This window comes from Carettochelys insculpta, chromosome 7 (assembly GCF_033958435.1).
Source record: "Carettochelys insculpta isolate YL-2023 chromosome 7, ASM3395843v1, whole genome shotgun sequence".
NCBI lineage: Eukaryota > Metazoa > Chordata > Testudines > Carettochelyidae > Carettochelys > Carettochelys insculpta.
In genome coordinates, this window is record NC_134143.1 from 10,299,866 (window position 1) to 10,324,848 (window position 24,983).

At 54.9% G+C, this 24,983-nt stretch overlaps 1 protein-coding gene across 2 annotated transcripts in view; it reads left to right on the forward strand.

Moving 5' to 3' along the window:
* Positions 1-1,821: 1,821 nt before the first annotated feature.
* Positions 1,822-24,983, forward strand: part of ADAM8 (ADAM metallopeptidase domain 8) — a 74,140-nt gene continuing 50,978 nt past the window's right edge. For both annotated transcript variants that reach the window (XM_074999993.1, XM_074999994.1), the window contains exons 1-5: positions 1,822-1,953; positions 8,386-8,495; positions 16,894-16,970; positions 18,400-18,478; positions 21,384-21,460. In XM_074999993.1, coding sequence (XP_074856094.1) covers positions 1,902-1,953; positions 8,386-8,495; positions 16,894-16,970; positions 18,400-18,478; positions 21,384-21,460 — 395 coding nt within the window. In that variant the 5' untranslated portion in view covers positions 1,822-1,901. The remainder of the gene's footprint in view (positions 1,954-8,385; positions 8,496-16,893; positions 16,971-18,399; positions 18,479-21,383; positions 21,461-24,983) is intronic.

Here is a 24,983-nt window from a genome sequence, read left to right on the forward strand (position 1 = left end):
GCCCCTTCCCTTCTGGCACTGCCAGCAGGCTTGGTCCTCCTCACTGCAGCTAGGCCTCACCCTGCCATGCTCTGCTCAGGTCAGGGGCATGGAAGCCTAGCTTGAGAGGTGGCTCTTCTGCTTCCTGCCCGGGATGGGCTGAGAAAGCCCAAGTTCCCCCTCACCCCTGAACATTCGGGGCTTCTATCCCCAGCAACGGGGCCCAGGCACGGAGTGGGCTGCCACAACCTCCCCCGTCAGGCTCTCTGCACCCTGAGTGGACTCAGCTGGCAAGAGAGGCAGTTCCCTCCCACTCCAGCCCTCTTCCCGACCAGCTGCCTGGGGTGGGGACCAAGCAAGCGGTGAATGCTGAGTTCAGCTCAGCTCCATCCACACTGCAAAATGATGTAGGTTGGGCTTGAGTTCAGTAGGGCCTGATTCAAACCCACTCACCCAAGCGGCTCCAAGTCAGACAGAATTGTGTGTAGCTGAAGAACACTTTGGGTCTAAGATGGAGGCAGAAGTCAGACTCGTGCCGCTGTGCAGACCAATGTCCCGCTAATCTTTCTCGTCCAGGCGCAGATTTTCTTCCACCCACGTGCGGAATAAATTTTAGGCATGTGCAAATGTGCACCATCCATCTACCCAAACCACCCAACGGCAGGTAGTGAGCTGACGAAGCCGGGCGGCGTTGGAATGGCTCCTGAGCGGCCACACAAGAGCACAGCGGACAGGGAGCGCCGGTGGAGACATAGCCTACAGGTCAGGGGCTTAGCCCAGTGGAAGTGTGTGGGCTTCTGGGGCCAGCACATGATGCGTGCGGTTTGCCCCCAGGAGGCTGGTTACCGAGACCAGACCCAGTGGATCTGCCACAGCGTCACCAGCGAGTTTTGGCCTGAACTTCATTGAGGAACCTCAGAGGCGGAGCCAGGCTGCGAGGGTGGAAGTGCAGCTGCAGCCTGATGCTAATTAATCCAGCAGCACCTGTCCCCGAGCCCCTCTGGGCTAAGAGAGGATGAAACAGGCAAGAAGGGGGGATGGGGAGAGTCCTGCCCGCGGGTTGGGAGGAGGTAGTTCTGAGGGGAAGGGTGGCAGGCCGGGCTGGTCCTCTGCACCATCCTTGCCTGTGCCTGAGGCCCTGTTCTGCCGGTAGGGACAATGCCGTGGACGGAGGGGAGCCCTGGCTGGGTAGTCATTGTGGGGCAGGAAGGAGCCGGGCTGGATAAGGAGTGTATCTGGGTGGAGGATTGGCGAGAGCCGGGCGGAGTCGGTGTTCTGGAGGTGGCGGTGACAAAGGGGGGGGGGCGCTCTGAGGTGCAGGACAAAGGGGGGGGTCCGTGTATGTGGAGGACCAGAGAGGGGGGGGGGGATCAGTGTGTGGGTCAGGGAGAGGAGCTGGCGTGAGGTGAGAGCGTGGGTCACTGTGGGCCGTGCTGGTGGGGTCAAGGGCTGAGGCAGGGTTATCAGTGTAGGGGGCACAGGCAGGAGTCAGGATAAGGAAGAGGAAGGTCGGCCTGTGCTGTGTGGCAGAGGGGTTGGTGTGCAAGGGGAAGGAAGGGGCAGGGGACAGTGTTCAGGGCAGGTCAGGTGTGCAGTGTGGGGAAGGGGAGCTGCGTGCAGCGGGGGCAGGGAAGGGCCGGAGGATTTGCGGGGCAGGGTGCAGTGCAGCGTGGGGGCCACCCCGTGCAGCGGGGGCAGGGCAGGGAAGGGCCGGTGGGCGACGTTCCGAGGGCGGGGGGCCGGCCCGGGAGGAGCCGCTGGGGGGAGGCTCGGCCCCCTGGGTTTCCTGGGCGGGAGGCTGAGTCAGGCGGGGGCTGAGTCAGAGGGAGCCGGGCGCCGGCGGCGGCGGGCAGGGAGGAGCGCAGCGCCGCGCTCCGCAGCGCAGTCCCGCGCACCGCTCCAGAGCGCGGAGCCGCCGCGCCATGGCCCGGACCCTCGCCCTGCTGGCGCTGTGCCTGGCGCTGGGGCGCCGCGGTGAGTCGCTCGCTGGCCCTGCAGCCGGCCCGGGTCTGCGCGCTGCGGGGGGCTGGCGCCACGTGCTGGCCTGGTGGGTCCGGTCCGGAGCGGGGCGAGGGGGCTGGGCGGAGGGGAGGGGAGTTGCCCGGGCCGGCCCGCAGGTGCCCCTGGGTGGCACAGGGGCCAGAGGGGCCAGGGCCATTTCCGGACGCGGGTGTTCAGCCAACCCGACCGGCCTGGGCGGGCAGAGCTGAGGCTCCTGTGCCGTGAGGGGGCTTTGCTCGGCCACCCTGTTGCGGGCCCCGGCGGCAGTGGGAGCGCCGAGAAACACATCAGCCGGAGCGGCCCCGGATGGAAAGGTTGCTCGCAGCGGCGCTGGGATGTCGCTGGGGCTCATTTGTCAGCACGACTTCGGTCGACCCATTGCTCCGAGCTGGCCAGCGAGGCCCAAAAGCCACAATGCGCCCCCCAGCGGCCAAACCCCTGGCTGTGCTTCCAGCCCTCAGGGCTGCTTGTCTACCCATCAACCGCGCTGGAGGCCGGGCTGTGGCCGTTCAGTGTAGACCCCAAACCAAGAGAAAGGATCTCTTGTCCCTCCAAGTAATCCCCCTCCTTGGGGCCAGGATTACATAAGGGAAAAATCAAGGTAAGACAAACAACTCCAGCTACCAAAGGTGTCTCTGAATTGGTTTTTTGTTGTAGAGGTCCCATGTTGGAGTCTGCCTGAGGCAGCTACGAGTATGGGTCTGCTCTGGGATTTCAACCCGGTCTGTGAAGAGGTTTCCCCGGCTAGAGAGAGTTTGTAACGCGTGCATCTCGATGTGGTTCACTGTCCCATGTAGGGGCACCCAAACCACTTACACAGAAGAGGTGGGCAGACTTGAACCTGGGATCTGTGGAACTTAATACAGGCACCTTTACAGTCTGAGCTAAAAGCCTCCTGGTGCTCAGCTGAGGCTGGAGAGGAGAATCATTCTTTTTCTGCGTAAGTGGTCTAAGTGCTGCAGCATGGAACAGGGACCCACGCCTAGGTGTGCGGGTTACACTTGACGTAGGACACCCTGACTATACGGCTCCAGGGCTTGGATTTTTCACACGTGTGCGCAAATTATTTTCACTGACCAAAAGTTCTGGTGCAAAGCAGGTTCAGCTGTCACTGCAGAAATCTTTCTCATGTTGAAAACTTGCATGCAGCATAAAATACATGAACCTATCAAACTAAAAGGGCTGGAGAACTGAGTTAACCCTGTTTTCTCATTTATTCCATGAAAACCTTCACTTTTTTAGTGAAATTGCTGCCTCGTTTCCAAAAAAACAAGCAGTCCTGTAGCACCTTAAAGACTAACAATTTCATTTGTTCCGTAATGAGCACGTAATATAGAAAATGGTTAGTTGTTAAGGTGTTGCAGGACTGCTTGGTTTTTGTGAAGTTACAGAGTAACATGGCTACCCCTCTGTGCCTCATTTCCTTTGTACTCAGAAGGGATTTGGTGGCAATGGGAGATAATGCTGCCGGTTTGGCTTCACACCAATGATGCTTGCTTAACTCAAAGAGGTTTTTAAGACAGAGTTAATCAAGGCAAACTCTTCTCTGCACACTTTTAAAAAGATGAAAGCCTGGCCCGCGTTGGTCTAACAGCCTCAATTTCAGTTACATTGGTCCAAGCTAGGTTTAAATTGAATCGAAGTTGTCCATCCAGGGCGTTGCAATTGCCTTAACTAAGTCGAGGCAGAGGTGCCCTGTTCGGTGAACCAGCTCAGCATTGTGTGCGGAGGAGGCCTCAGAAAGCAAGCTGCTGCATTCAGCGTGAGCTGGACTGCCCGGGGGGCTGACTGCAATCGCCCCACCACAAGGGAACAGGCGCCTGCCTCGCGGTAGCAGGACCCTGCCCCTGCAAGTGAATTTCTTTGCAACTCGCATGTCCATCTTGATTTAAAAACTGCCAGCGAGGGGCAGGGTTCCTCGAACCTGCGTGGCCGTGCAGCTGTGGGACGAGACCCGCTGCAGGGCTCAGGTATTCTGTGCATAGAACTGCTGTGACCAGGGGAGACACCCCGATCCCCTGGCCAGCCCTGCTTGGTGGGGTGGGGGAGTTGGCTCCACACGCTGCTGTTCCACCTGCTGGGGAGCTCTGTCCCGGCGCTGCCCTGGTCTGGAGGCTCCACCTCCGCAGCTCCCATTGGCTGGGAAATGCCAGCCCTGAGAACCGCCTGGAGCGTGCCGTGCAGTGCTCCGGCAGCAATGTAAAGCGCGAGGTGCTCTGGCTGCTGCTGGAACAGCCCCCCTGCCCCCTCCCACCATCAGTGGGCCTGGCTGCCACCTAGAGAAAGGAGCTGCATCATGGCAGCCGGAACAGAGCCTGCACTGGCAGTGAGATTGTGACTCACATGCAGGCTTTGGTTTTGGCTCCTCTCCTCCTCTCACTGCTCACCACACGGCAGGGACCCCAGAGCTCCGCCAGGTGACCGGGGGCCTTTGGGCTTTGTGCAGCCAGCAGGCCAGCCGGCGGGGTCGTGCTGCCGAAATACGGGAGCGGTGGCCATCCGGTGCCATGGCAGGTCCAGAGCCGGGGAGGGTGAATGTTTTAGGATCACGCTGGGAGGGAAATGCTACGGAGGGCTGGTAGGGAAGGCTGTGCCTCCCCGATAGCCAGGCCTGGCCCTTCCCCAGCCACATTACCCCTGTGGTCCCTGCCCCGATCCAGACCCTGTGCTGCTCACCTCCTGGGACCTTTGCCTTCAGCCAGGCCCCCTGCTTCCTTCCCCCCAATCCCCACCCCCATTCCTGGGAGCCTCACGCCATCCAACCCCCCCTGCGTCCCACCCCCAATCCCCACCCCCCATTCCTGGGAGCCTCATGCCATCCAACCCCCCCTGCGTCCCACCCCCAATCCTCACCCCCCCATTCCTGGGAGCCTCACACCATCCAACCCCCCCTGCGTCCCACCCCACATTCCTGGAAGCCTCACGCCATGCAATCCACCTCCCGGCCCCTTGACCACCTCTCTGAGATCTTCACTCCTTCTCCAACCACTCCTGTTCCCTGGACCCCACCCAGACCTCTGCCCCCATCCACATCTCTGTCCCCCTACTCTCACCCCTGCCCAACCCCCCCATTGCCTGCCCTTTGGGCACCCCCGGGACTCCTGCCCCATATCTAACCCCCCCCACCCTGTTCACCCCCTCCCTGACCGTGCCACCTGGAGCAGCAGGGTTAGCGGTGCTGCAGCCGAGCTGCCAGGCTGAAGCTGGAGCTACAGCCTCACCACTGGTAGCATGGGCACTGCACTTCCCAGGCACCGGGGGAGTTGAGGCTGCAGAGGAGAAGGAAGGGCCAGAGGGCTGGGCGGGCTGGCTGGCTGGCTTCTCCTAGGAAGGTTGACCTCGGGGGGCCGGGCTGAAGGGTCTGACTGGCCAGATGTGGCCCACGGGCCCTAGTTTGTTCCCTCTGATGTCGAGTGTTGCACCAGAGCTCTCAGCAGTTGTCTCCGAGGTGAGCTCGCCAAGCACATACCACGGGTACGTTTATTCTGAACAGCCCACGGCCATGTTGTGGTAGAGCCCTGGGTTCTATACTCACCTCTGCCGGAAGCTACGTGAGGCAGGCCCTCAGTTAAGTATTGGGGAGAGGGGTGATGTTCAGTTTGCCTTCTAGTGTGGGGTGTGAGGCCTTGGGCAGCCCTTTGGCTTGTGAACTGCACAGGACCGTAGGAGTGGGTGGGGGCTTGTTGTCTTTCTCTCCCCATAGACATTTTCTCTCTAGGTGAATTGAGGGGCCTGATTCAGCTTAAATGCAAAACTTCCCACAGAAGCCACAACAAAGCGTTGCCAATCCCAAGATTTAAAAAAAATCATGAGTCAGGCCCCCGAAATTGTATTTTTAAAATAATAAATGTGGGGACATGTGGCTTTGCTTTCTGCCTTCTGAGCATGTGGGTGTTGCGTTTTCCAGCTGGGCTTTGCAGTAAAGAAGCTCAAAACTGGCTTCCGAGCCAAATAAAATGAAGCCTGAGGTTATGCTGGGATCAGGCATGCCCAGAGTGGATACTAACGCATAGTTGTGTCCCTCCTGCCCTTTCGCCTGGTGTGCCCTTTACACAGTTTGGCTGCTGTTGTCCCCAGCGTGGCCTGCTTGCCAAGAGCCTCCAGCCTGAAAGTCACTCCCCACTATGAGAAATTCAGAATGAGCTGGACACATTGGAGAGATGGTCTGAGGTAAACAGGATGAAGTTTAATAAAGACAGATGCAAAGTGCTCCACTGAGGAAGGAACAATCAGTTTTGCACATACGGAATGGGAAGCGGCTGTCTAGGAAGGAGTACGGCTGAAAGGGATCTAGGGGTTAGAGTGGACCACAAGTTAAATATGAGTCAACAGTGTGATGCTGTTGCAAAAAAAGCAAACGTGAATCTGGGATGCATTAACAGGTGTGTTGTGAACAAGACACGAGAAGTCATTCTCCCGCTCTACTCTGCGCTGGTTAGGCCTCAGCTGGAGTATCGTGTCCAGTTCTGGGCACCGCAGCTCAAGAAAGATGTGGAGAAATTAGAGAGGGTCCAGAAAAGAGCGACAAGAATGATTAAAGGTCTAGAGAATGTGACCTATGAAGAAAGGCTGAAAGAACTGGGCTTGTTTAGTTTGGAAAAGAGAAGATTGAGGGGGGACATGATAGCGGTTTTCAGGTATCCAAAAGGGTGTCATACGGCAGAGGGAGAAAACTTGTTCTTCTTGGCCTGTGAGGCTAGAACAAGAAGCAATGGGCTTAAACTGCAGCAAGGGAGGTTTAGTTTGGACATTAGGAACAAGTCCCTAACTGTCAGGGTGGTCAAACAGTGGAATAAATTGCCAAGGGAGGTTGTGGAATCTCCATCGCTGGAGGGATTTAAGAACAGGTTAGATAGATGTCTCTGAGGGATGGGCTAGACAGTACTTGGTCCTGCCATTAGGGCAGGGGGCTGGACTCGATGACCTCTCGAGGTCCCTTCTAGCCCTAGGATTCTGTGATTCTATGACTGCATGTGTGCTGTAACCAGCCAGCCACACCTCACTCATACTGCAGGGGGACCCCAACATGTCCTCTCTGCTAGATTCTCTCCTCCCACCCGCCAGCCCCGGACCTATGTGTCCTGTACCGTCCCCCCCTCCACTTCATGCACGTGTCTTGTTATCCCAAGTGGAATTGGATGAGAAAATACAGTCAAACAAGATTATTAACTACTGAGTGAGTGCAAGCAACGAGGCGCAAAAATCCGAAATGGTTACAAGGGAAGATAGAACACAACTAGCCAAATTTTTCCTACCATGCACTCTCAATAGTCTCCAGGCTTCTCAGGCCAGCAGCCCTTCTGGTTAGTGGCTAATTCCTTTGCCCCTTCTCATGCAGTGAATCAGTGGGGAGAGAAGATGGGAGGGCGAGGAGGAGGGACTTTGACGCTATTAAAATGAGACAAACACCCCAGTTTCCACCCTTAGGAGCAGAGGTGCAGGGATACCCAGACCATACTCCACCATCGCCCCTCCTCTTCCCACCCCTGCTCCGCCTCCGCCCCACCCTCTCCCTGCCCCGATCCACCCCGTCTGCCTCTTCCTGCAGAAGCCCTCCCCCACACCAGAGCAGCATGGCCCAAGAGCAGCGCAAGCCGGGAAGCTCGTGCTGCTCTCGGGCTGTGCCACTTGAGGGAAGAGGCAGACCTTCCGCGCTCGCTAGAAGACGTGCAGCGTTGACCAGGAGTGCGGGGGGAGGGCAGATGCAGGCGGCGCATGTGACCCCCTGTATGCTCCCCGTGCATCGCCTCTGCTTGGGAAACCTTTCCAGCTAAGATTCAGGAAAGACTCTCTGCAGCTCACCTCTTTGGGCATCCGGTTCCCCTCCTGCTGCAGGACTCTGTTTCCCGCTTCAGTGCATGTTGAGCAGAGCAGCCACCCCTTTGTTGGAACACGTGCGCATCCGTGTCGCCCCCCACATCTTATCAGGACAGTATTGTCCAGCACATGGATTTTTCAGATGTCATCTTACTAGACCTGCTTTGTACGAAGAGCATTGCACCGGTGCACAGTCTCAGAGAGGCCCAGGAATTGTTCCCCTCGGTTTAAGCTTTTTTTTTCTCTTTTGGCCTGGCCTTAGTCATGTGGGGACGCTGTCTGGCAAGGCCTTGGTGGGTATTTACTGCAGCGTGCAAGACGAGGCAGCTGCAGATGTCTCTTTGGCATGTTATTGCTCAGGGCAGATGCTACGTGCTTTGTGTGTATCGTAAGGCAGCGGCAGAACCTCGGCCAACGATGATCTGTCAGGGCCTTATGGAGGAACCGGGAGGTACCAAGCGTAGTTCTGCCCGTGTCCGGGCTTAGGGCTGCTGAGCACAGCCGCTCTACCGCTGAGTAACGTCACGCAGCACCGTATCCCTCTACGGAACTGGGCCGAAAGCCCTGACCATGTGAATGTCTTTACAGGAGGGTCTGCCAGCCGATCGGAGAAGCTCCCACACGTGATCCAGTACGAAAGAGCAACTCCCCGCAGAATGCCTGCTGCTCCTGGCAAGAGAGACCTTTCTGCTCAGCTCGTAAGTACCCGTCGCCTTCAAAATACTGGGGGCGGGACAAACCCAGTACCAATGACCGCAGACTCAGAGGCGGTTGATCTCGGGCCTAGTGCCAGTCTATGGATTAGCCAGGCCCCGTTTTAGTTTTCCCAGACACTGACTTTCAGGTTAGATTCAGCAAAGCTAACAAAATCCACGAGCCCTGAAGTTCGGTGCAATGTGGAACAGGCCACCTCGCGGAACTGCCCTTGCCTCTGCAGATGGAAAGGTGCAGAACAGAATCTCAACACTCACGAACTGTAGTTATCTGTGGTCCCTATTGCCACACGGATGGAGTGACCCTGGGCAAGCTGGGGGGCAGCTTCGTGCTCCCAGAAGGAGCAGGGTTTCAAATAGAAAGGGCAGCTTTCCACACCTCCAACACCACATGGTGCTCCAGTGGTGGTGATTTAAATGGCCCAGCACTCCAGCCCCCACCACTCCTGCGGTAGCAGCAGCCAGGAGCCCCAGGGACTGTTTTTATTGCCGGTACTCACGCAGCTCTCCCCTTGGGCCCCCAAGCACTTGTTAGTGTTCAATGCATTTATAATCGCAGCTCCTGGGAAGGGAAGTGACTTGCCCAATATGGCACAAAAAGAGTCTGACAAAACCAGGGTTTGAACTCAGGCCTCCAAAGTCCCACACTGGCATCTTAGCCAGAGATGAGGGTCAGAGACAGGAATTTGCTCTGTCTTGATCTGTCTGGCAGGCCTCAGGCACGCACAACCGCAAGGATCTGGGCTCAGAGCCTTAGGTCGCTTCTCGTGAAACCCTTACACAGGCTGACACCGGCGAGCGTGAGCTTTCTGCCTCATCTCCATCCTAAACGAAGGCTCTCTTGAGAGACCCATCAGAGCAGCCTTCTTGCTGTGTTTGGGGCCCACATTCGAATCACCGGTGGTAGAATGAAATCTGTGCTCAGACACAAACCAGCATCAGGTGAAGTGGAGCGGCGCTCTCTCGGGAGAGGGAGGCTTGCCGCGGTGGAAGAAGTTGACGGGTGACGCAGATGGGGAAAGTCAAAGTAGCGGATTGCGGGAGGGGAGTAACAAAGTGAGGCACCGATGGTGGCGGAGCTTTGTGACTTTCTCCTCCCCCGCAACTACTTCAGATCTGAGGACAATTTATACCTTTAAATCAGTGGCACTGCTATGGGCACCCGCATGGCCCCACAGCGTGCCGGCATTTTTACGCCTGACCTGGAACAGTGCGTCGTCAGCTCTCGTCCCCTAGCGCCCCTCCTCTACTTGCGCTACATTGATGCCATCTTTATCATCTGGACCCGTGGGGAGGAGCCTCTTAAAGAGTTCCACAGTGATTTCAACAGTTTCTGCCCCCCTTCAACCTCAGCCCGGACCAGTCCGCACGAGAGATTCACTTCCTGGCCGCTACTGTGCGGATAAGCGATGGTCGCATAAACGCCGCCCTATACAGGAAACCCACAGACCGCAATGCTTACCTACTCACCTCCAGCTTCCATGCAGGGCACAGTGCTCGAAGGTACAACCACATTTGCTGTAATCCCTCAGACAGAGATGAACAGCTACAAGACCTTTACCGAGCTTTCCTCAAACTACAGTACCCACCTAAGGAAGTGAAGAAACAGATTGACAGAGCCAGACGTGTACCCAGAAGCCACCTGCTACAGGACAGGTCCAATAAGGAAGACAGAACACCACTGGCCGTCACATACAGCCCCCAGCTAGAGCCTCTCCGGCGCATCATCAGTGATCTACTACCCCTCCTGGACAATGATCCTTCACTCTCACAGACCTTGGGAGGCAGGCCTGTCCTCGCCTACAGACAGCCTGCCAACCTTAAACATATTCTCACCAGCAACAATAGACCACGGCACGGTAACTCTAAAGCTGGAACCAGTCCCTGCAACAAACCTCGCTGCCAGCTCTGCTCACATATCTGCGCCAGCGATATCATCACAGGAGCTAACATCAACCCTGCCATCGGAGGCTCCTTTACCTGCACATCTACTAATATAACATATGCCCTCATGTGCCAGCAATGCCCCACTGCAACGTTCATTGGCCAGACCGGACAGTCTCTGTGTAAAAGAATGAACGGACGTAAATCGGACATCAGGAACCGTGGCATACAAAAAACCTGTAGGAGAACACTTGAATCTCCCTGGACGCTCAGGAACAGATTTAAAAGTAGCTGTCCTACAACAACAAACTTCAAAAATAAACTCCAAAGAGAAACTTCAGAGCTGCAATTCATTTGCCAATTTGACCCCGTCAACCAAAGCTTGAACAGCGACTGGGAGTGGTTGGCCCATTACAAAAGCAGTTTCTCTGCTCTTGATGTTCACACCTCCACATTAGCGACTGATAATTGGCCACATCCTCTGTGACTGAACTGACCTAATTACTCCTCTCTTGATGTTCACAACTCCACATTAACTGCTGATAATGGGCCACATCCTCTGCGACTGAACCGACCTTGTCAACTCTGGCCCTCACTTTGACTCAGACTCCTTCCTTTTCATAAGCCCATATATTTAAACCGTCCCCTGGAACGCACCACTCGTGCATCTGACGAAGCGGGTCTTTGCCCACAAAAGTCTTATGCTCCAACATATCTGTTAGTCTATAAGGTGCCACAGGACTTCTTGTGGTTTTGAAAGTGCAAGTGGCGGTCTGAAACAAGCAAAGGACGCATCAAGGAAAGAAATGAACCCATCGAGTATAAATGAAGGCAAAGAAGCAAAGTGAGCTGCTGCCCAGTGGGCAAGGGAGAAGGGCAAAGAAAATGATCTGGATGATTCTTGGGCTGAGCTTGTAAACAACCCACAACTTTCTGGCAGAAAGTGCAGCCGCATTGAGAAAACGAGTTAGAAAAGGAGGGAGGATCGTAATGTGACCTCGTTTGTGATTGATAATCAGAGGGGCTTCTGGTAACACCCAGACGAGGTAAGGAGAGGCAAAAACTATACTTGGAGTGTCTCTTAAAGGAGGCAAACCCCTTTGTGGCGTTTGCCAACGTGTGATCTTGATGCATCGCCTGAGCCTGACGTAACAAAAGAGGAAAGTGGAAATACGGTACAGAGGCAGAGACCAAAGGCAGAGGGGCCTGATGGAGCAACAGCAGACCTGGGGAAAGTCTTGGTAAAGAGAAAGATGACATGGAAGATCAAAGTGGTTAAAGCCATGTGGTGAGGAAAGAGATTTGATGTACTGGGGCCAGGACACACTTGCATCAGTCTTCAGTAAAAGGGAAGCATCCGGGTCTGTGGAACTGTCGAGGGACCACGCTGTTGTCACACGGGATGAAGATACTGGAACAGATCCCAGCCGCTAGAATTAGAAGAAACACGGAACCCTCTGTTAACCGAGAACCGTTTGGGTTTCGGAAAGGATGAGGAACCAGGGACACAACAAAATGATTAAAGGTCTAGAAAACTGACATATGAGGGAAGGCTGATAGAACTGGGTTTGTTTGGTTTGGAAAAGAGAAAGCTGACGGGGGATTTGATAACAGCTTTCAAGTATCTTAAAGGGTGGAGGAGGAAGCAAAAAAGTTCTCATTGGCCTCTGAGGACAGGACAAGGAGCAATGGGGCTTAAATTGCAGCAAAGGAGGTTTAGGCTGAACAGTGGGAAACGCTTCCTGTCAGGGTGTTTAAACACTGGAATAAGTTGGCTCTAGGGAGGTTGGGGAATCTCCATCACTGGAGATATTTAAGAGCAGGTTGCATAGGTATCTGTCAGGGATGATGTAAATGGTGCTTGGTCCTGTCGTGAATTCAGGGACTGGACTTGATGACCTCTTAAGGTCTTTTCCAGTTCGAGTGTTCTACGATTCTATAACAGGTTTGTAATGGGACAAGGGATGGCGAAGCAGCTGGATCGCCAGCATAGTAGCTTCTTGGAGACCGAGGAAAGACCGGTGACAATGTGAACAGAAGGATGTTCACACCAGTGTTGAGGAAATATGGCGTGTCTTAGGATTTACATACGAGCTATGGTGAAGGCTCCGTCTAGATCACCCGAAACCACAATCCAAACATGTACAACAGCGAGTCCCGTTGAAGTGAAAGTTAGACTGTGCCAAGTTAGACTGTCCTCAGCCTGCTGCGCTTTAACATGTTGGTGAACTACGTTGGAAAGAAGAGATTAGCAGGGAAAAGCCCAGTCGTGGAGAACCATGGTGCGCTCCAAAATGTTGTACGGTGCAGAAGCTTTGCCAGAACAGAGAGGCTGAGTTCAATGCCTCTGGGTGCCTGAGAGGAGATGTCTGTGTTCCTCAAGAGGAGTGTCACAAAGAGCAAGATGGAAGTCAAAGTCCATGGTGCGGCAGGCAAAATCCAGGAAAACGGGACTCCTGCGGTTCAGACACGTGCAGGAGATGCGTGAAGGGGACCTCCTGGTGAAGATGGCATGGTAGGAAAGAGACCCTAAGGAAATGATGGATAGATTGCATCGACAATGGTAAGCAGGTGGACCTTACTGCTACTGCGGATAGACAAAGATGGATCTGACCCTGGTAGCTGGGATCAAGAGAAGTCGAATCTCTGCAAGGAGGAGAGATGTCAGGATCATTCAGTGTGGCTGTCTCTCGTGATTTAGCTCGAGTCCCGTGGTGTTTCCTTACAGCCTTAGCACCTGGAGTTCTGTGGCTGTGGGAGAATTTCAGCCTCGGTTTGGGTTTGGTTTGGTTTGTTTTAAAAAAAAAAAAAAAGCAAATTCTAATCCTGGTAGTTGTGGAGACGAGCAAAAATACATGAACCCAAAAGGCTCAGACAAAAGAAGACAAATAAAAAAGAAACCCCATTTTGTTACGCTGAAAAAGTCTCATGTTTGTTGGGGTTTGACACCTGGTTTTTGAATGCTTAGGGTCAGCAAGGCCAGATTTGTGACCTTAATCTAATGGCAGATTCTTGATGGCATTTTCCTATTTTAAAACCCAGAAAGTACTAGCAATCGTATCTTACAAACACAGGCATTAGTATCTCAGAAGGCCGAGGCATCCTGTCAGCTTTGAGACATCAATTGCCTAGTAAATTCTCGTTACAGCATGTTTGCTTGTGATTCAAACCCCTTCAGATAAAATAGCTTGGAGAACGTTTGCCTCGTAGACAAGTTTAGGTTTCTACAGCAAAGAAAACAGATGCCTTCGGGAAAAAATTTCAAAGCTATTTCGAGATACCATCTGTGCTGCGCACGTTGAACAACTCCCCCCCGGTTTGGGAGCGTTGGGACCCAGAGATTCGATCGCATGTAACAGCGCATCCATCTGTTAGAGATCCGCAAGACGAGCCGGTAATGAGAGGCTGCAGGGCAGGGTGGGGTGTGGCGGTGTGGGGAGGGGAGAGCTGGGCTGTCTGCATGTGGTTACGAGGGCCAGGTGAAGTTGGCTTGCGCTGCCCGCTTGGCCATTTCCTCAAGACGATTTTTAACAGCCCACACCTGATGCTTTAACAAATATAAAGGAACCTGCCCTCAGCGTGCTGCATTCCTCCTGCTGGGAAAGAGGAATCTGCTCCCCAAAGAACACTTGCTTTTGGGTCACCCCTCTCTCCAGGCCACATGATCACAGCTGTGGTCAGCCGGGACTCCTGAGCTGGAAACCTTCTATGTAAAAGGTGGGGTGACTTTCAGGAGGTTCTCTATGGTTTCCTCTACACTGGGGGTTGCGTGAGGCAGGGGAAGACCCGTAACGGCCGAGGATCCTTTGCGTAGAGGAGCGTGAGCTGGCAGAGGGCGATTGTAGGCGCACTATAGGGCAGAGGAGGTGGGGGCTGGGGTAAGGTGCACATGTGCCAGTGATGTTGGCGGCTCTCTTGGGACTCCCTCAAACTTGTGCCGGGGCCCGGTTTGACCCCTAGATCATGGGGGCAGAAAGGGGAGGGACACCGCCCATCTCTGTGGTTGGACTAGTTCCTCCAGAGCCAGCGCAGTGAGGCCAAACCACCCTGACCGGCAGTTGCACGTGTGGATTCCCAAAACGTTCAAGGCCCGGGAAGCTGCTGGGCTGCCATTCTCCGTGTGTTGATGCTGGCATGTCTCCTGCTGACTTCCAGGGACTGCAGGAGTTCCAGGAGTCTGGCCCCCAGCACTGGAGATTTTCTCTCCCAGGTTTCTGCCTCCCCGGCACTGCTCGTTCTGGACCACAGGTCGAGTCCCTACTGCCCTGGCCCTGCCCTGACTCACTCAGCGGGCGTTGGAGTGAGCAAGAGCAGAACCAGCATCCAGGCTGATCCCCTGCTGTTCTGAGTCAGGCCTGCCGTGTTTGAATTGCTTCCATGCCCTCTGGAGGCAGGAGCTTGGGGGGCACTTCATCAACCCTTTTAAACTGTTTTGCACGTCTTGTGGTTTCTCAGAAAGAGGATCTCTGCTCTTCCTTTCCCAGCCGGCCTGCAGTCAGATTCCCCCGTCGAGCACCTTTGGGGGCATTCCGGCAGATCTGCCTTTCCCAAGGGTTGGTTTCTGCGTCATGTTGTGGTCAGGCTCTAACAGAGACAGTAGCATTCATTTCAGAAGAATGCATCACAAAACCCCGTCGCAGACAGTTCCTACGTCTCTGGCTCAGACGCCGTGTTTGTTCGGGTGAAGACCGTCTTCAGCAGTTCGCTGAAGAACTCCTCACTTCCAGGGCTGCAGCCTGTACTTCCCGCCCTCCCTGCCTTGTACTCAGCGGGCAAAGGGGCTTTTTGAAAAGCCAGATGTGGATTTTTCGTTCCCAGAGGGAGCCCCAGGTAAAGGCACACGGCAGTGGAATGAGAGCAGCTGACTCACGAGGACAACGGTGCTTGTTGTCCCAGCTGGTTTTGGCTGTGGCACAGAGATACTTTCCAGGGGCCCTGGCCTCCCTCCGACCGCAGCTTTCTGGGGGGAATTCCAGACTGTCATGTGGTAAAATACCCCCCCAGGGGAGAGGCCAAACTCCCCAGTGAGGAGCAAACTCCAGCCAATCACAGGCTGCTGACTTTGCCTTGTGCCTGAGGAGTTCACCTCATCATTTCCACCAGTGGTGGCTTCCGTTTGGGAAAAACTTAGCCAGCGACTCTGCTGTGAGATGCATGCCTGGTCAGCTGCCAGGAGCCCCTGAGAGGGGTCTCCATACATCAAAGAGTGCAATTACTCATTAGCAGTACCGTTCAGCTGAGGATCTTGAAGCGAGTTACAACCCCAGGCAGGGTTCTGCCTACTTGCGGCTGGCAGGCGCGGATGTCTCCTTTTTACACGTGGGGAAACTGAGGCAGGGAGCTGTAGGGACTTGTCCAAGGTTACAGAGTCATTGGTAGAGGCAGGAAAAGAACCTCGCAGTCCTGAGTCTCGTTCCTTGTTTCCTCTCCTAGATACATGTCCTTTAACTTATGGGGCTGCTGTAAACTCCGCCCTTCAGTACTGTACCATAGGCCAGCTGTGCCCTGCTGTGCTGCCTAGAGCTGGGTGGGGAGGGTGTGGCCCAGGAGCCTGGTACATCATTGCTGAGAGCCAGATTTGGCTGTTTTCCAGATTTTTGGCATCACAGTTGACTCCCCCCCCAAGAAGTGTGGCCCAGAATGGTCCCTCCTGTGGTGGATCTAGCGGCCTGTTTATTGTCCCTTTTCCTGTACCCACCCACGCTGATGCACACGTAGGAATGAGGGAGTTATCCGGAAACCCTTCTTCAGCACACCAGGAGCTGGTGGGAATAAAGGAGGGCTACTGGAAGCCGAGATTGTTTCTGCCGGCCAAGTGACTGCCGAGTGATTTCCTGATCATCTCATTTTGAGAGCACGCAGGAGGTGAAGTTGATTCTCACACCATGAGGCTGTGTGTTAGATCAGTCAAAGAGAAGGAGGACTTTGCTCGGGGAGGCTCTAGTGAGTTGGGGAGGGGAGTGAGTTATCAGGGGACTCTGTGGTTCTCGAATTCATCATTTACTAAAAAATCAAGGCCCAAAAAGGCATTTGGATGAGCAGTGAGGTTCGAGTTCCTTGAGCTGGATGTGAACACGGTTTCTTAGTTTAATCCCAGCGTATTTGATTTTGGGTATTCTGTAACCCAAGGTACAGTGGATTTTGCAAACTGGGATTATTTCTTTGCCACTTTAATTGGATGTTGATTTCCACACATCATGCTATGTCTGTAATGGATACATTGACAGTAAGCATTTATAGCCTGGTTTTCAGAGGAGCTGAGCACACGCTCACACACCCTACGTCAGCGGGAGCTGCACGGGCAGAAATATATCGATAGACTATTTCAACAAAATCCACGCGTGCCTAGAGGAATGCTCTCTGGGCTAGCGCTGGTGAATCTGAGGTCCCACGTGACTGTGTCAGGCAGGTCCATGTAGTGCTTAGGATAGGAATCTTCTGCTTCATATCTCGTTAGCCTGATGATGACATGTTTTGGTGGTTGTTTTACCCTGTACAGAACACGTATCCGGACCACGTGCGTTACAGCATCCGTGCAGAAGGGCGGGACTACGTTCTCCACCTGGAAAAGAACAAGTAAGCGTGCAGCGGGTAGCATGGCTTGCGGGGTTCTCTAGCAAAAGCACAGGGCCAGGGGGTTTCAAATCTAGCTTCCCGCTCCACGCCGCTTTGCGTGGGTTGTGCGTGGAATGCCGCAGGGCATAAATCTACAGGAGAGACAACCGCTCGGACCCCTCGCCGAGCCGTCTGGAACGTTGCTCCCTGGACCGAAACCAGCCCCCGCAACTGGTGTCGATCCAGATCCCAACAAAGAGGAGGCATATTTTATGTTTCTGTTTCTGCGGCCGGTGGATCTCTGAAGATTTCAGGACCGTGAACCTCGTCCGGTCCGAGTCCCTTGGCTGCCTAATTTTTTATTCTGTTCCCCTCGCAATGACCTAACTTTTCCTGGGTATCAAATGGCATCTCCTCAGCCCATCAACCTTAGGGGAGAAACCGTTGCTCAGATTGCTTTGATCTCTGTATGAGATGTGATCAGCATTTGCACGGCTGCTCCCGTGGGACGTCGTGGATGTTGTCGGCTGCTGTTCTTGAGTCCCATTCCGTTTTCTTCCACTGTTGCTGTGTGCCGCGGAGCTCGTGAGGAGGGAAATTCACGTGCACGTTGTTAAACTGATGGCAGGGGAACAACATGCGCGGGATCGGCTTTCCCCCCAGGTAGCTGTCCCCGACCGGAGAAAACAGGCCCGGGCCACCGGCTGGCCTTGGCCTCCTTTTTGCATTTGAAGGACTCTGTCTCCTTGTAGTGTCTTGTGCTGCAAACGGTCTGGGCAACAGGAAACCTACCCCACATGCTGGCTGCAGGGCAGGGGGTGTCAGTCCCTTCCTTACAAACCATTCAACACACAGAATGTTTATTTCACCAGGAGGGTGGTGAAGCGCCGGAACGCGTGACCTAGAGAGGCGGCGGCATCTCTATCCCGGCAGGTTTCTAAGTCCCGGCTCGACAAAGTCGTGACTGGGATGATTTGTGTGGGGTTGCTCCTGATTTGGGCAGGGGACTGGACTCGGTGACCTCCTGAGGTCCCTTCCAGCTCTAGGAGTCTTTGATTCTATATAAACGGCTGCTACTGCTCCGAGCCCCGCCAGCAAGGGCACCGGCAGCTTCTTCTCTGGAGGCTGTGCAGGGCTCTGCCTCGCCCTGCCCTTTGCGGGGCACCTCAGAACCCCAAAGCTGAGGCACCATGGATGGAATTTACTGGCAGGAGTTCAAGCAGTGATGTGGTGCCAGATCCCGCTTGCTTTCCTTGCGCAGTAGCTCCCCCGGGTGCAGCGTCAGGTCTGCTGACCTCAGTGGCCCCATTGGCGTGAGTCACGGAGGCAGGATTTGGCCAGAAGGGTGCAGGGTAATGCTGGCTCTTCTCGCACGGGGAGGTTCTCCGTTCCTCGGAGCTGCAGGTGGTGCGCTGAGTCCTTGTTGCTACCGTCCATCTCTCTTTTTCAGGGGACTGATGGGGGAGCACTACACTGAAACCTATTCCTCCGAAAATGGCACTGAGGTCACCGGGCGGCCCGACACGCAGGTATGAATGCAAGCGCCGTGCGGTCTGGAGCCCGCTTCTTGGAGGAGACGAGGGCCGGGGGATTTGGCTTTGGACTCCGAAGACCAACTCACTAGAACCTGGGGTGCTTCTCCCCGTCCTTTCCTCTGCAAAGCAAAGCATCTCCTTTGATGCCACACGTTTTCTTGCCACTGGCGCTGTGCTCTCCTGGGTCCCCTCCGCTCCTTGGAGCCAGGAAACTGACCGAGTCTGCTGTCCTGCTCATTTTACCAGCTCTGCGAGCGGAGGGGAGCCGGGAGCCAGGCTTCTGAAACCGAGCAGCCCACCGGGCTTCTCCCTGCCTTCCTCCAGCAGCGCGGCCGTCAGGCTGACGGCCACGTGTCTCGGGGAGAGCAGGGAGAAGAGGCTCTTAGCTTGGCGAGCTGCCTGCGGCTATAGGCGGCTAGGCAGGCTGACGGCCGCACAGCAGCTTCAAGTTGTGCTTAACACGCTCCGGGAGCCAGGAAGCCCTGGTGGGTTGATCAGTTTCCCGGTTCCTGCAAGCCCAGGGGAGCCGGGAACCAGGCTACACCCGGGTTCCACCCCCTCCCCCGATGTGCACAAAAAATATGAGGGTTTACTGTAGTAAGAAATCAAGTCACGCACTAAAAAGGAAGCAAGGGGCTGTCCGAAGAACTGGGTTCTGCTCCAGGCTCTGTCAAGGAGTGGTATTTGTGGGATTGTGTGCTCACCGAGCCTCAGTTTCCCTAGCTGTGACATGGGGTTGACAGTGGGATTGGTCTTTTTCACTCTGGGAGTGCATTAAAGCAAGTTACACACGACTTGAAGCTGTGTATTTTGAGGGTTTACCGTATAGAAAATTTTCTGTGGCGGTTAATGGCGAACTTGTGTTGAGCAGCCAGTGGCCAGAGTAGCCCTCCGGAATAGGAGGTTTGACTGGTATTGGCTAATTAATCTTCCCAGCCCTGCTCGTTTCTGGGCAACTGCTTTAGCTAATGCATTCAAAGCGCTCCGCACGCTCTGATTGTCTTACTGGGGCAACCCTGACCCTAGCAAACAGCTCACCAGCCACCTGGGCTCTGCACGAGGGGCCTCACCCTTCCCCAGGACGTGCCACCTGGGATGTCACCCCAGCAAATGAGATCATGGGGGCGGTGGGTGTCTAGTCCTTGGCCTGCAGAACTGACTCACGATTCCCCATAACCAGGGAACCTGAGAGGTAGCACAGCCCGTCAGCCCTCCAGGCTTCCGCTAAGTGACTCCCATTCTGGGCCAACCTGCCTCTCCCCAGCCGCTGCTGCAGAGTGCAGGCAGGGGGCCAGTGCATGGAGAACAGCTTATGTGAATGAATTCCCTTTCCTCTTTTACCAGCTCTGCAAATTGCGGGAGTGGAGAGGCCAAGGCACCTTCCACCCCGTGCCTCGCTGTCTTGCCCCACAAGCCTGCTGTGTCTGCAAACCTGCCTGTGGAGCAGGAGGTAGAGAGGAACCCCTGTAGTTTGGCAGGGGGAGCTCCCGTGTCCTGTCCCTCGTCTGCTGTAGGGACGGCGTTTGCTCTGCTCCTTCGACAACCCTGCACCTCCCTCCCGGTGCACTGTTTGGTGGATGCTCACCTGCCCCCGCATCGGCCTGGCCTGACCTGCTGTGGGTGAGGGCGCCCGTGAGGTTCCTGGGACATTCTGCATCCCGCACCACACCCCAGCCTGCTGTGTTCCTGGCTTTTGTCCCTGCCTTCTGGGGGGATAATGCCCACACTGTGACCCGATGCCCTGCCGACACTGCGGGACAAACGCCCATTTCCCTGGACGGTCTCCTCCCCTCCAGCCAGCTCCTCTTACCGCTTGGCGATCGGATCTTCTTATGTTTAGAGCCCTGAAAGTCCCCAGATATTCGCATCCGTGCCTGCGGACGCGGATACCTGCGAAAATAAAGCGGATATCTGCTGTTCGTTTTTGCGGATATGGATGTGGATCAAAATTTTGTAGCTGTGCAGTGCTCTACTTATTTCTGATCCCACACTTGTGACCTTGGTCAAGTCAGTGCCTCAGTCTGGTCTCATTTTTCCCATCTGTAAAATGGGTACAGCCCCGGGGCTGGGAGGGTCTCTGAGTAGATTGCGTGCAGGATTCTGAAAAGCTAGGGGGTGTGTGTGTGTGTGCCGGTTACATTTTCTGTGCTCAGGCGCCATGGCAGTCAGAAGCAGAGTGGGGTGCATCTTGTGGTGAACCAGTCAAGTTTCCAGTCTGCCCGTGGATGTTAAGGCTGCCCATATCACTGTAGCATATTACCCAGAGGAGGGGTAGAACTGCCTGGTCCTCGGGTGTGCAGCGTTGTCATAGCTATCCTGGTACCAGCATTTTCGACAGCATGCGGGAGGTGACTTCTTTTATTGGACCAGTTCTTTTTGGTGAGAGAGTCACGTTTTCATGCTTTCCTGAAGAAGAGCTTCTCTCTGTCACGGATGGAATTTGGTCCAATGAAGGTTATTACCTTGCCCGGCTCGTGCTCTTCAGGTGACAGCCGAGAGCACTTGTGTGTGCTAAAAGATCTGAAAGTCGCATATGTGGGCAGTGGAAGAGGTGGGAAGGGGTTGCTTCTGTGGGGAAGAAGCTCTCAGGGTAACAGATCTCTGCTTCCCAGGATGGGTACCTCCTTAATGACTGGCTCTTCTGCTTTGAGTGTCCCCAGTATGGAGCAGCTCTTGGCATTGTGGTGGGGCAGTTCTCTGGCCTGGGTTACACGGGAAGTCAGACTAGATTATCGCCGTGATCCCTTCTGGCCTTAAAAATCTCATGATTTTTGGGACCTGAGTCACAGCGTTGTAGATTCTAACAATGTTTGGTTCATTATCTTTGAGTTTGTGAGCCTTCAGGGTCCCATTTTCAGTCTATCCTCCCCAGCCAACTGACTTCCTTTCTCTGCTGCAGGATCACTGCTTTTATCACGGGCATGTTCACGGACACAGCGATTCAGCGGCAAGCCTCAGTACCTGCCACGGGCTCAGGTATGGTTTTTCGGTGGCCCAGGGCATGCTGAGGGGAGGGAGTTTTGGAACCCAAAGGTGTAAAGTGAAAAGTCCGAGCCGGCCTGAGCAGTCTTGCCACACACGTGCTATTTTTATTTCCATTTAGTGGCATTTCACACTCATTTGTGGGTAGCGTGAATGACCACACGCTGTCTTGGCCAATCCGTGTCACTGTGTCAGAAGAACAGCTCAGGCGTGGTGCATCTCTGATGCCTGAGCCTCTCGAAGCCGGCCAAAACCAAAGCCTCCTCCCTCGGCTGGGGGCAAGGGAAGCAAAGATGAAACTTAGGGACGGGAGGCAAGTTACGTGGGCCCGTCGTGCTGGGGCTCCAGGAATATTCCCGGCCCAGGGACCAGGCTCCACCAGCGTTTGGGGCTGGGTCTCTCCCCTGGCCCGACCTGCCACCCCTGGGCAATTTAAATGGGCCTGGCGGCCCCGCTGATAGCACAGGAGGGTTAGAGCGGCTTCCTGCCTCCTCTTGCTGCACATGCAGCTGCCAGCACTTCCCTGTGACCCCTGGGCAGGGGCGGGGGAGAGTGTTTCCGTGCGCTGCCTCCACCCCACACGTCCCTGTGGCCACTGGGAGCTTTGGGGGCACTGCCTGTGTGCCTCACACCCCCACTTAGGAGCTGCTACTAGAAGCGGTGTCCCAGGTAAGTTCTGTTCCCAGTCTCCCTGCCAAAGCCTTCACCCCCCCCCTCCTCCTCCTCCAATCCCTGCCCCAGCTTACAGCCTGTGCCCAAACTCCCTCCAAGAGCCTTAGGTGGATGTTGGGGGAGGGACTTGACCACCGAAATTTCTACAAACCCACCACCCCGGCAGAGGGCCTCAGCTTTGGTCCCAGGACATGGGACTCAGTCAGGTCCTTGAAGCTAAAGCCCAACAGATTGAGAACTGCTGGCTTACAGGACACACGGGCTATGTTGTGCAGAACAGTAGTGTGCCGACATGGGGAAAGGGACTGAGGGGTCATGGTGGCCCACAAGCTAAATAAGTCAACAGTGTGAGACTGTTGCCAAAAAAAAAAAAAAAGCAAATGTGATTCTAGAATGCATTAGTAGGAGCGTTCAGAGCAAGACATGGGAAGTCATTCGTCCGCTCTACACCGCGCTCATTAGGCCTCAAATGGGGTGTTGTCTCCAGTTCTGGGCACCACATTTCAAGAAGGGTGTAGAGAAATTGGAGAAGGTCCAGAGAAGAGCAACAAGAATGACTGAAGGTCTAGAGAACGTGAGCTATGAGGGAAGACTGAAAGGACTGGGCTTTTTTGATTTAGACAAGGGAAGACTTAGTGGGGACAGATATGATAGCAGTTTTCAAGTACCTGAAAGAGGGTTACAAGCAGTAGAGAGAAAAATTGTCCTCCTTGGCCTCTGAGGATAGGACAAGGAGAGCAAGGGGCTTAAACTGCAGCAAGGGAGGTTTAGGTTGGACATTAGGAAAAAGTTCCTCACTGTCGGGGCGGTCAAACAGTGGAATAAATTGCCAAGGGAGGTTGTGGAATCTCCATCTCTGGAGAGATTAAAGAGCAGGTTAGACATCTGTCGGGGGAGGTCTAGATGGTGACCGGTCCTACCATGAGGGCAGGGGCCTGGATGACCTCTCGAGGTCCCTTCCCGTTCTAGTGTTCTGTGATTCTGTGGGAGTGCTTTCAAACCAGCGTGGCCAGCCCTCACGCCATGGCTAAGCCTGTACAAAGCCCCACCCGCTGGAGTCAGGTGACTGAGGGTGGAATTTCACCTTTCATTGAGGGGAAGAAGTCAGTTTTGCTCCTGGCTGTGGAGGACAGGCTGGAAACGAAACCCCTGAAGGCTCAGAGACCCAAAGCCAGGGTGGGGAGCCCCAACCCTTGCGGGCTGGATCAGGCCAACCAGGGCTCTGCTGGGGTGCCCGGGGTAGGAAGGAGCTCCATGCAGTGCCACCGCTGCTCGCTGCTGTTCCCCTGGCCAGGGGAGCGGGAGGGGAAGTAGCAGCAGCGGCAGCAGTTCCTGGAGGCTTTATCCTGCCACTCTGATTGGTCGGAATTCTGGCCAGTCTGAGACCGGAAGGTGGTGCCCGGGAGCAGTGGGGAGGGGGCGCAGAACCATGTGCCGCCCAGGTAAGCGGCGTCCCCCTCATCTGGACTCGGTGCCCCTCCTGCCACCTCCCTCCCACCCAGCCTCTCCACCCTCCCCCTGCTCTCCTGCCCCCTCCCTTCAGACCCTGCTCCTGCACCCTGTGCCTGCCCGGCAGACATGTACTCCCTCCCGCCCGCCCGGACCCTCACCTCAACTCCACTTCCTGGCAGACCCCTCCCACACTGCACCCCTCATTTTTGACCCCACCCCACAGTGTCGAAGGGCCCACAAAATGTACTAGCCCTGGGCCACCTAGGGGCTGAGGATGGGGCGCGAGGGGAGCGTCTCTCTTCTTGTCTGTCAGTTGGGGTCCACAGCAGTGAGATTTTGGGGGGATTGAGGTTTTTTTTTGTTTGCGTCTCACTTGAGTTGCCCCTGAGTGATTTGTGTGTGCGTCAGTGGCCCCCAGCCCCGTAAATGAGGGCTCATCCTCAATGGGGCCATTGGCCTGCCCAGAGTCTGTTCAGGCCCTTTCTTTAGGATCCCGTTTGTTGGTTTCTCCAACAATCTTTTGCAGACCCTTGAGGAAGATAATTCCCTATAAATGTATCGGCTGTATTGCCCTGCCCCTGATCCTGGCAGTGTTTCAGCACTGCTCTTTTAGACCATGGCTCAGACCCACAAAGGGATTCAGGCACCCGAATGCCAGTTCGGAGACCGGCGGGTTAACCTAAGGTGCACCTCGGTCTCTGAGTCCCGTGAAGCGCTCCTCTGTGATATCAGCCTCTGATTCTGACTTCTCTCAGAAATCCCAGAATCTTGGTCTCCCAAAGAGCAGCGTAGCCCTGTTTTACCCTAAGCCACTGCTCCTGTGTTGCGCACAGCCCCTGCGAGCACTTGTAGTAAAACAAGGGAGAGTTTAATTAAGAAGAAATAGAGATTCCGTGAGAAACAAGAGAAAGTGACGGAAACAAATTGCTACCGTGTAAACCAAAATTGTAAAGAATGTGAACTCGGGTTTGCGCTGTATTAATAGTTACCTCTCCTAGCTAGTCATGTAGGTCCCACACACACCCCCATAGCTCAATCTGCTGCAGAGCTGGCTAGCTTCCCGGGATCCACTCTTTTATCAAACACTCCTGCTCAGCAAGATGTCTCCTCGGTGAATGGATGCGGAGTCTTTCTTCACCCTGGGATATACCGAATCAGTCCTTTGTCTTTATTGGCAGGAGGGTCCCTGGTCATCTTCATAGTCAAGTGGTTTTTATTGTTTGTAGTTGGTGTTGTAGCTGTCTGTTCACTCTTCTGGGAAGGATTAAGGGCAGACGCCTGAGCTTTGCATTACATCACCAGGGCTACGTCTACACGTGAAGCCTACATCGAAGTAGCCTATTTCGATGAATAACGTCTACACGTCCTCCAGGGCTGGCAACGTCGATGTTCA